This window comes from Procambarus clarkii, chromosome 50, assembly GCF_040958095.1.
Source record: "Procambarus clarkii isolate CNS0578487 chromosome 50, FALCON_Pclarkii_2.0, whole genome shotgun sequence".
NCBI lineage: Eukaryota > Metazoa > Arthropoda > Malacostraca > Decapoda > Cambaridae > Procambarus > Procambarus clarkii.
The window spans coordinates 26,169,027-26,180,758 of NC_091199.1; the positions used below are offsets into that span (position 1 = coordinate 26,169,027).

General features: G+C 55.4%; 1 protein-coding gene across 1 annotated transcript; it reads left to right on the forward strand.

Moving 5' to 3' along the window:
- The first annotated feature begins 1,866 nt into the window (after positions 1-1,866).
- Positions 1,867-2,436, forward strand: LOC138351714 (ataxin-2 homolog). Its single transcript, XM_069303736.1, has one exon. It carries the CDS (start codon positions 1,867-1,869, stop codon positions 2,434-2,436), a length of 570 nt encoding a protein of 189 aa, XP_069159837.1.
- Positions 2,437-11,732: the final 9,296 nt, after the last annotated feature.

The following is an 11,732-nucleotide window of genomic DNA, read 5'->3' on the forward strand; positions in this document are numbered from 1 at the left end:
TTTCTTCCCAGTGCCTACCATGCGCTCATAAAATCCTCCTTGCCGCGGTGCTCGTTAGGTATGAATTTCCAGTGGCATTGTCTCTTAAACATGCTTCTCCTGCCACAAAATTAGATCCATTATCAGAGATCATTTGTTTTGGGAAGGATCGACGTGCAGCAACGCTATGAAAGGCTTGTAGGAACACTTCTGCACTCGTGTCAGAAGTTACTTCTAAGTATAGGCCTCATGTGGTTGCACATGTGAAGAGGCATACATAGGCTTTCACCTGAATTTTATTTGGGGTGCCTGTTAAAATAAGTGCTGCTGTATTATCTACACCTGTGGTCTCAAAGGGACGAAGGTGGACAACTCGTTCTTTAGGAAGTGGTGGAGGTCCTGGGTAAGAACACACTCGACCATCATACCTCATGCAGATGACACAAGATTTATTAAGGGATTTGACAGTTTGACAACCTTGAGGAAGCCAGAATTTCTGTCGTAGATCAGTGAGAGTGTTTATCACTCCACGGTGCAATGTACCATGAGTATGGTGATGTAAAACTATATGTTTAGTTGTGATGTGGTAGAAGTATAGGATTCTTTGTTTCAAAGTCAATTTCTGCATGAGGCAGATGTCCTCCACACCTTAGTATGTTGTAATTATCTGAATCAAACCAAATGCCCAGACACTAAAACAGAACAATACACAAAGGCACCGGCCATCAAGAAAACAACATACATGACAAGCACAAAGCAAGACATACAGTATACAAATGCTGTATATACAAATGGATACAGACAACACAAATGCACAATACAAAATTACAAGACAAAATTGCAAGACAAAACACCCAAATCCCCAACCAAACAACCTAAGCACATGAACAAGACAATGCATAGAAAATCTACCGGCCCTGTAATGAACAATAAGAAAGGCACGAGCACAAAATGACAATAAAACACACTGAATAAATAGGCAGGAAAATGAAACAATAAAGGAAACACATAAACATGGATAAAAACAACAAACAGCAATACATAATAATAGGAACAAAAACAGGCAGGGTCAGGCAAGCAGCCAGAGGGACACTTAACACCACACAAACAAGCACAGAGACAGTACATCAACGCACGTACATTACCGGAAACTGGTCCCTCGGAAATCTCACATTGAACGCCTCCCAGATCAACCACTCCGAACATTCGTTCGTATCTACTGGGGATTGCATAGCATCCGGAACCTCAGAAACAAACACCTGCAATCAGGGGACCCAAATGGTGCTACGGATAAGGCGAGTGGATCCCACATGCCCCCTCACTAAGTGAAGCCTCGGAGCACGAAAGGCCTCCACAGTCTTTGCCACTGGAAACCGGGCAATCCTACACCAGTGATCCGGCGGCATCACAGATGCCGGCAACACATTCTCCAGAACCTCAACGTACACCCTCGGGGCAGAGGGCAACACCACAGGGGCTCCCACGGCAACGTCCACACAACCAGGCACCTGCAGGGACCCTTGTCGGTGAGCATCCTTCTTTAACTTCACCACCAGGACACAGCCCGCACCAGCAGCAGCACCATCCGCAGCAGGTAAAGCCACCACCCCCCCACTGAGAAGAGCCTCCTGGTGGAGAAAAAACATAAGACACATCAGATACACAGGCACCGGTATCAGCGGAAACATGGACCTCCGCCACCACCAACGGCGGAGAATGCGACGCACCCAGAACCACCCCATCGACACCCGAAGACTCACAGTCACTGGAGTCACCGACATCCGCCTAGGCAGAAGATGAACGCTGGGAGTGCTTGGGCTCCCGGCCATACATCATCAGAGCCGGAGGTGGACCCAGAAACACGGGCCTCACAAGCCAGGCGAACCGATGCTCGACGCAGAACTGCTGCAGCTTCAACCGCAGGGGAAACCGGGCCACACACAGCAGGAGACTCCGCCGCCACCCCAGTGTCCAGCACAGTCGGGACAAAAGGTGAGGGCCCAGAGCCAGGCACAGCAGCAGGAGACGAGGAAGAGGAGGGCGCCGACGAAGAAGAGACCACCCATAAGACCCACGGGAGCAGTTGGGACAGTGACCGGAGCAAGAAGATCAGCAGATGGCACCACAACACCCGGAGGAGGGTCCGCAACATCAGGAGATGCGTCAGGCAACGCAGGGGTAGCCACATCAGCGAATGGGACGTCCACAGCCTCACCCACGGAGTCTCCCTCCACAAGGGAGCGGCGGGAAATCCTTTTCTCGGAACAAGGTTTACTGGAGCGACCACAGCCTCAGAGCACCCAGCATCCTGATGCCCAAACAGGCCACACTGAAAACATGTCCGTGATTGCCAGGCATAGTACATCCAGACATAGAATCCCAGAAGCCGGACTGAAGATGGAATGTCTGTCCGCAGGCGCATCCCGAGGGTATGAATGTTGGTCCGCATATCCATAAACTTTCCCAAGCACAGCATGTGCAGTCGCACACTGACGACAGCTCCATACCACTGGAAGTACCTCCGGAGCAGGTCCTTGGAAAACTCCAAGGGCGCCCCATGTATACTCACATACGTCAGGGCACCACTACGGTCTGTAATGGTCACAGAGCCGGCACCATCCTGCAGCTGCAAGGTACGCCCCTCGTATAGCCAGAGAAATGCACGGTACTGCGCCATCCCTACAAACTTGATAATGACACAGTGAGCAGTCACCAGCTCAACACCATAGATGTAATCCACCGGGACATGGAGCATGTCACACATGCCAAGTTCAACTGCAGGAATTCTTAAGCACTTAGTTTAGCAGCACGGCCAGTAAACTCTAGGCACACGGAGTTCACTCTCACAACAAGGGAAAGATGGCCACCCATTGCAAAACGTGCCACGTCAACACCAGCCAAGCGGCAACTGCAGGGAGGGCAGAGACGCCCACAACCCTTGACGATCAAATCAGCAAGTAACCACCAACTACCAGAGAGGTCAGGCAACACGTCCTCACCCACGGAGCTAGGGCGCCTCTCTCTCCATTTTAACTAGTTGTTTTAACGTTAAACCTATAAATAGTCAGCTGGATTGTGCTTGGTAGGGACATGTATCAATTTGTAGTCAGCTGCTAGTTCTCGTATTTCCCTAACTCTGTTACTGACATAGGGAGTTTTGTTGTCATTGTTTTTTACCCATTGCAAGATTGCCTCATTGTCTGACCACACTACTATCATACCAAAGTGAATATTACTGAGTGTCTTGATCAGGCAATGAGCCAGTCTTACGCCTACTAATAAAGCAGTTAACTCCATTTGGGGTAAAGACCTCTTTTTAATTGGGGCCACTCTAGCCTTAGAAGTAAGTAGAAATGATTGACGAGTGTTAACTAAAGAGGATACTGCGCCATATGCTTTGCCTGAGGCATCGCAGAACACATTCAAATTTGTGGGTAAATTTTGTCCTAAAGCATTACGAGGGAATTTTAGAATACTAAATTTGTTAAAATCTGTAGTTAATTGCTGCATTTGTCTTGTATATCATATGGCAACGGATCATCCCAACCCAGATAAATCTGCAGGCACTCCTGCATGAGGAGTCTGCCCTTAATTAAAATTGGACTAAGCAAGCCTAAAGGGTCAAAGAGTTTACTGACATATGAGAGTAACTTTCTCATGGTTAAGGGATAATTATTAGTTTCCACAGACTTAATATTTAACTTCGTCAGTGGAAGTATTCCATTCCATACCTAGAACTTTCAACTTAAGGGATAATTGATACTCGGGAAATTCTTTCTTGAAGATTTTATTCAGTTGATGATTAGAGGCGCACAACTGGAAAGGCATATTGGCTCCCAGTAATTTGCGGTTAGCCTCATGATAAATTTCCATTAATTTGTTTTCATCATTAGTGGTTCCCTGGAAGTTATCGACATATAGGTTTTTGCTAGTTTCAGTCGTGTAGGGGCTATTAGATTTCTTCAAATGAGTATCCAAAGTTGCTTGGAGCAAAAATGGTGAAGATGTGGCTCCGAATAGAAATGACGCAAACCAATAATACGTGATGATTTCACTGTTAGGATCCTGAGGTTCTTTTACCCAGAGAAATTTTGTAAAAATCAGTCTTCCTACCTAGTAAACCTACTCTCAAAGAGGCCTTACTCATGTCAGATGAGTAAGCGTAAATTCCAGAGCGAAACCGTAACAAAACATCTTGTAGTCTTTGAGTTAGAAAAGGCCCAGTTTACAGGCAATCATTCACCCTTTAACTGCTCAACTTACCTGCAGACCCATGTTTGCGGTGCGCTACGTGCCCCGGGTATTTGTATTTTTCACGTTCCATTCAAAACCTCCACGGCTACATGGGGTTCACATCAGCTTCCTCAGGGCTCTTGTAAACAGATGCCATCTTTAAAAAAATCGTGGTCCACATTCCTGGGTGTGAGAGCCTCAGTAGTGAGTGAGCAACCAAGGCCTGCGCATGCAGCATGATCTCACAGCACTGCTGTTCAGCTTGTGACCATAGCATCGCTTAATAATGTCAAAATATATATATATAACTTGCATTATTTAGCCACGATAGTATTTCAGAAGAGCCAGAGTGTGATAATGACTGTGTACAATGTTCAAATATTAGTGATTCAATGCTATTTACGATGTTCACAGCACTAGCCACAGCATTATTTCGTCCATCTAGGAATCTTCAAACGATTTCTTAGGTTCCTTTACAAAATAAATTTGTGGTCAATTATGTATTTACAGGATTTAGTGTCCAGTATTGTGATAACAGCAAGATTGTTGTGATAATACGCACTGTGCATAGTATTGTTGGAGGAGGAATTGTGGTGAGGGAGCGAGGGAGAGAATCGAGGTAGCTTCGCTATGTGGCAGCCACTCGGTTTTGCTCATCATACTAGCTTAGTGGTTTGCTATGGTGAACACTTTTGTACATAGGTATATACAATGTGTGTATATAGTTCAGTAACAGCAACAGGAGTATGTTAGGAGGAGCTATTTTGGTGAGGGAGGTGACATAATCATAGCGTCGTCTGTTGGCTGCTGAGTGATTTCTCTTGCAGTGTATGGTGGCCACCATAAAGTTTGAGCACAATACCGGCTTACTTGCATTGTTCTGATGAATAAAATATGTAGATAGGTATACATAACATGTGTAAATAGTGTAATACAAACAATAACAGTATGGTGGGAGGAGCAATGTTGGCGAGTAAGATGTTAGAGGAGAGAGGGAGAGACTGGATGCTGGAGGAGTGAGGGTGTGGTAGCTGACACTCGCAGAGTTCTGAGTGTGTTGATGGTGAATGTATATAGTGTGTGATAGTGTATAAATAACCTGTATATATACATAAATTAGCGTGATACAATGGAAATATGTGTCGGATATGTGTACACGTCTCATGCACGTAACACAGTGTCTTCGAACAGTACGGATGTTCTACTGCCATAATATTGTGTACATGTTCATTATACATAGGATTGGCACGTAAAAACATATAAAATGTATTTGGAACTGTGCACAGAAATTGAACAAAAATATATTTGCCGCAACTCGCGCATCCTGCCCCGTGAGCCCTACTGGCCCTTGGGGCGTACGCCACGGGCGAACAGGGAATGATAACGTCATGCACGAACTTACGGACCCCATAGCAGCCAAAGAACATACAATTTCGACCTTCTGTTACTATACGATACTCAGGGAAGGTGCCAGGGGTGGAAGTGTCGTGGTAGTGGTGGTGCCAGGTGTGACAGTGTCGTGGTGGTGGTGGTGGAACCATGGGTGGCAATGTGGTGGTGGAGGTGCCAGGGGTGGCAGTGTGGTGGTGGTAGTGGTGGTGCCAGGGGTGGTAGTGTCATGGTGGTGCCATAGGTGGCAGTATGGTGGTGGTGGTGCCAGGGGTGGCAGTGTGGTGTTGGTGGTGCCAGGGGTGGCAATGTGGTGGTTGTGGTGGTGGTGCCAGGGGTGGCAGTGTGTTGGTGGTGGTGGTGCCAGGGGTGGCAGTGTGGTGGTGGTGGTGCCAGCGGTGGTGGTGTGATACTAGGGATGACAGTGTGGTGTCAGGGGTGGCAGTTTGATGGTGTTGATGTCATTTGTGGTGGTGCCAGGGTTGGCAGTGTGGCAGTGGTGCCATGGGTGGCATTGTTGTGGTTCAAGGGGTGGCAGTTTGATGGTGGTGCCAGGGGTGGCGTTGTGGTGTTGCCAGGGGTGGCAGTGTTAGTGGTGGTGGTGCCAGGGGTGGCCGTGGTGGTGCCAGGGTTGGCCGTGGTGGTGCCAGGGGTGGCAGTGTGGTGGTGCCAGGGGTGGCAGTGTCGTGGTGGTGGTGGTGGCAGGTGTGGCAGTGTCGTGGTGGTGGAGGTGCCAGGGGTAGCAGTGTGGTGGTGGTCGTGGTGGTGCCAGGGGTGGCAGTTTGGTGGGGGTGGTGGTGGTGCGAGGGGTGGCAGTGTCGTGGTGGTGGTGGTGTCAGGGGTGGCAGTGTGGTGGTAGTAATGGTGCCAGGGGTGGCATTGTGGTGGTGCGGCCAGGGGTGGCAGTGTTGTGGTGGATCCAGGGGTGGCAGTTTGGTGGTGGTGGTGGTGGATCCAGGGGTGGCAGTGTGGTGGTGGTTATGCTAGGGGTGGCAGTGTAGTGGTGCCAGGGGTGGCAGTGTGGCGATGGTGGTTCCAGGGGTGGCAGTGTGGTGGTGGTGGTGCCAGGGGTGGCAGTGTCGTGGTGGTCCCAGGGGTGGCAGTGTCGTGGTAGTGGTGGTGGTGGTGGTGCCAGGGATGACAGTGTGGTGGTGCCAGGGATGACAGTGTGGTGGTGCCAGGAAAGGCAGTGTCGTGATGGTGGTGGTGCCAAAGGGGGGCAGTGTGGTGGTTTTAGTTCCAGGGGTGGCTGTGTGGTGGTGGTGCCAGGGGTTGCAGTGTGGTGGTGGTGGTGGATACAGGGGTGGCAGTGTGGTGGTGGTGGTGATGCCAGGGGTTGCAGTGTGGTGGTGGTGGTGGTGGATCCAGGGGTGGCAGTGTGGTGGTGATGGTGCCAGGGGTGGCAGTGTGGTGGTGCCAGGGGTGGAAGTGTCGTGGTAGTGGTGGTGCCAGGTGTGACAGTGTCGTGGTGGTGGTGGTGGTACCATGGGTGGCAGTGTGGTGGTGGAGGTGCCAGGGGTGGCAGTGAGGTGGTGGTAGTGGTGGTGCCAGGGGTGGCATTGTCATGGTGGTGCCATGGGAGGCAGTGTCGTGGTGGTGGTGGTGCCAGGGGTGGCAGTGTGTTGGTGGTGGTGGTGCCAGGGGTGGCAGTGTTATGGTGGTGCCATAGGGGGCAGTGTCGTTGTGGTGGTGGTGCCAGGAGTGGCAGTGTGGTGGGGGTGGTGGTGCCCGGGATGGCAGTGAGGTGGTGGTGGTGCAGGGGTGGCAGTGTCGTGGTGGTGGTGGCAGGGGTGGCAGTGAGGTGGTGGTGCCAGAAGTGGCAATGTGGTGGTGGTGGTGCCAGAAGTGGCAGTGTCATGGTGGTGCCATGGGGGGCAGTGTCGTTGTGGTGGTGGTGCCAGGAGTGGCAGTGTGGTGGTGGTGGTGGTGCCAGGGATGGCAGTGAGGTGGTGGTGGTGGCAGGGGTGGCAGTGAGGTGGTGGTGCCAAGGGTGGCAGTGTGGTGGTGGTGGTGGTGCCAGGAGTGGCAGTGTGGTGGTGGTGATGGTGCCAGGGATGGCATTGTGGCGGTGGTGGTGGTGCCAGGGGTGGCAGTGTGGTGGTGGTGGTGCCAGGGGTGGCAGTGTCGTGGTGGTGGTGGTGCCAGGGATGGTAGTGTCGTGGTGGTGGTGGTGCCAGGGGTGGCAGTGTGGTGGTTAGGGTGGTGGTGCCAGTGGTGGCAGTGTGGTGGTGGTTGTGCCAGAGGTGGCAGTGTGGTGGTGCCAGTGGTGGCAGTGTGGTGTTGGTGGTGCCAGGGGCGTCAGAGTGGTGGTGGTGGTGCCAGGAGTGGCAGTGTGGTTGGTGGTGGTGGTGAGGCCAGGGGTGGCAGTGTCGTGATGGTGGTGGTGCCAGGGGTGCCAGTGTGGTTGTGGTGTTACCAGGGGTGGCTGTGTGGTGGAGTGGTGGTCACAGGGGTTGCCATGTGGTGGTGGTGGTGGTGGTGGTGCCAGTGGAGGCAGTGTGGTGGTGGTGGTGGAGGTACCATGGGTGGCAGTGTGGTGGTGGAGGTGCCAGGGGTGGCAGTGAGGTGGTGGTAGTGGTGGTGCCAGGGGTGGCATTGTCATGGTGATGCCATGGGAGGCAGTGTCGTGGTGGTGGTGGTGCCAGGGGTGGCAGTGTGTTGGTGGTGGTGGTGCCAGGGGTGGCAGTGTTATGGTGGTGCCATAGGAGGCAGTGTCGTTGTGGTGGTGGTGCCAGGAGTGGCAGTGTGGTGGGGTGGTGGTGCCAGGGATGGCAGTGAGGTGGTGGTGGTGCCAGGGGTGGCAGTGTCGTGGTGGTGGTGGCAGGGGTGGCAGTGAGGTGGTGGTGCCAGGGGTGGCAGTGTGGTGGTGGTGGTGCCAGAAGTGGCAGTGTCATGGTGGTGCCATGGGGGCAGTGTCGTTGTGGTGGTGGTGCCAGGAGTGGCAGTGTGGTGGTGGTGGTGGTGCCAGGGATGGCAGTGAGGTGGTGGTGGTGGCAGGGGTGGCAGTGAGGTGGTGGTGCCAAGGGTGGCAGTGTGGTGGTGGTAGTGCCAGGAGTGGCAGTGTGGTGGTGGTGATGGTGCCAGGGATGGCATTGTGGCGGTGGTGGTGGTGCCAGGGGTGGCAGTGTGGTGGTGGTGGTGCCAGGGGTGGCAGTGTCGTGGTGGTGGTGGTGCCAGGGATGGTAGTGTCGTGGTGGTGGTGGTGCCAGGGGTGGCAGTGTGGTGGTTAGGGTGGTGGTGCCAGTGGTGGCAGTGTGGTGGTGGTTGTGCCAGAGGTGGCAGTGTGGTGGTGCCAGTGGTGGCAGTGTGGTGTTGGTGGTGCCAGGGGCGTCAGAGTGGTGGTGGTGGTGTCAGGAGTGGCAGTGTGGTTGGTTCCAGGGGTGGCAGTGTCGTGGTGGTCCCAGGGGTGGCAGTGTCGTGGTGGTGGTGGTGCCAGGGGTGGCAGTGTCGTGGTGGTGCCAGGGGTGGCAGTGTCGTGGTGGTGGTGGTGAGGCCAGGGGTGGCAGTGTCGTGATGGTGGTGGTGCCAGGGGTGCCAGTGTGGTGGTGGTGTTACCAGGGGTGGCTGTGTGGTGGAGTGGTGGTCACAGGGGTTGCCATGTGGTGGTGGTGGTGCCAGTGGTGGCAGTGTGGTGGTGGTGGTGGTGGTACCATGGGTGGCAGTGTGGTGGTGGAGGTGCCAGGGGTGGCAGTGAGGTGGTGGTAGTGGTGGTGCCAGGGGTGGCAGTGTCACGGTGGTGCAATGGGTGGCAGTGTGGAGGTGGTGGTGGTGCCAAGGGTGGCAGTGTCATGGTGGTGCCATGGGGGGCAGTGTCGTGGTGGTGGTGGTGCCATGGGTGGCAGTGTGGTGGTGGTGGTGGTGCCAGGGGTGGCAGTGTTATGGTGGTGCCATGGGTGGCAGTGTGGTGGTGGTGGTGGTGCCAGGGGTGGCAGTGTCATGGTGGTGCCATGGGGGGCAGTGTGGTGGTGGTGGTGGATACAGGGGTGGCAGTGTGGTGGTGGTGGTGATGCCAGGGGTTGCAGAGAGGTGGTGGTGGTGGCAGGGGTGTCAGTGAGGTGGTGGTGCTAGGGGTGGCAGTGTGGTGGTGGTGGTGCCAAGGGTGGCAGTGTGGTGGTGGTGATGGTACCAGGGGTGGCATTGTGGTGGTGGTGCCAGGGGTGGCATTGTGGTGGTGGTGCCAGGGGTGGCAGTGTTGTGGTGGTGGTGGTGGTGGTGCCAGGGGTGGTAGTGTCGTGGTGGTGGTGGTGCCAGGGGTGGCAGTGTAGTGGTGGGGGTGGTGGTGCCAGTGGTTGCAGTGTGGTGGTGGTGGTGCCAGAGGTGGCAGTGTGGTGGTGCCAGTTGTGGCAGTGTGGTGTTGCTGGTGCCAGAGGTGGCCGTGTGGTGGTGCCAGTGGTGGCAGTGTGGTGTTGGTGGTGCCAGGGGCGTCAGTGTGGTGGTGGTGGAGCCAGGGGTGGCAGTGTGGTTGGTGCTAGGGGTGGCAGTGTCGTGGTGGTCCCAGGGGTGGCAGTGTCGTGGTGGTGGGGCCAGAGGTGGCAGTGTGGTGGTGGTTGTGCCAGAGGTGGCAGTGTGGTGGTGCCAGTGGTGGCAGTGTGGTGTAGGTGGTGCCAGGGGCGTCAGTGTGGTGGTGGTGGAGCCAGGGGTGGCAGTGTGGTTGGTGCTAGGGGTGGCAGTGTCGTGGTGGTCCCAGGGGTGGCAGTGTCGTGGTGGTGGTGGTGGTGGTGCCAGGGGTGGCAGTGTGGTGGTTGTGGTGGTGGTGCCAGTGGTGGAAGTGTGGTGGTGGTTGTGCCAGAGTTGGCAGTGTGGTGGTGCCAGTGGTGGCAGTGTGGTGTTGGTAGTGCCAGGGGCTTCAGAGTAGTGGTGGTGGTGCCAGGAGTGGCAGTGTGGTTGGTGCCAGGGGTGGCAGTGTCGTGGTGGTCCCAGGGGTGGCAGTGTCGTGGTGGTGGTGGTGCCAGGGGTGGCAGTGTCGTGGTGGTGGTGGTGCCAGGGGTGGCAGTGTGGTGGTGCCAGGGGGGGCAGTATCGTGATGGTGGTGGTGCCAAAGGGTGGCAGTGTGGTGGTGGTGGTCACAGAGGTTGCAGTGTGGTGGTGGTGGTGAATCCAGGAGTGGCAGTGTGGTGGTGGTGGTGGTGCCAGGGGTTGCAGTGTGGTGGTGGTGGTGGTGGATCCAGGGGTGGCAGTGTGGTGGTGATGGTGCCAGGGGTGGCAGTGTGGTGGTGCCATGGGAGGAAGTGTCGTGGTGCCAGGGGTGGAAGTGTCGTGGTAGTGGTGGTGCCAGGTGTGACAGTGTCGTGATGGTGGTGGTGGTACCATGGGTGGCAATGTGGTGGTGGTGGTGGTACCATGGGTGGCAATGTGGTGGTGGAGGTGCCAGGGGTGGCAGTGAGGTGGTGGTAGTGGTGGTGCCAGGGTTGGCAGTGTCATGGTGGTGCCATGGGTGGCAGTGTGGTGGTGGTGGTGCCAGGGGTTGCAGTGTCATGGTGGTGCCATGCGGGGCAGTGTCGTGGTGGTGGTGGTGCCAGGGGTGGCAGTCTGGTGGTGGTGGTGCCAGCGGTGGTGGTGTGATACTAGGGGTGACAGTGTGGTGTCAGGGGTGGCAGTTTGATGGTGTTGATGTCATTTGTGGTGGTGCCAGGGTTGGCAGTGTGGTAGTGGTGACATGGGTGGCATTGTTGTGGTTCAAGGGGTGGCAGTTTGATGGTGGTGCCAGGGGTGGCGTTGTGGTGTTGCCAGGGGTGGCAGTGTTAGTGGTGGTGGTGCCAGGGGTGGCCGTGGTGTTGCCAGGGGTGGCAGTGTTAGTGGTGGTGGTGCCAGGGGTGGCCGTGGTGGTGCCAGGGGTGGCCGTGGTGGTGCCAGGGGTGGCCGTGGTGGTGCCAGGGGTCGCAGTGTGGTGGTGCCAGAGGTGGCAGTGTCGTGGTGGTGGTGGTGGTGCCAGGTGTGGCAGTGTCGTGGTGGTGGTGGTGGTCCCAGGGGTGGCAGTGTGGTGGTGGTCGTGGTGGCGCCAGGGGTGGCAGTTTGGTGGGGGTTTTGGTGGTGCGAGGGGTGGATGTGTCGTGGTGGTGGTGGTGCCAGGGGTGGCAGTGTCGTGGTAGTGATGGTGCCAGGGGTGGCATTGTGGTGGTGGGGCCAGGGGT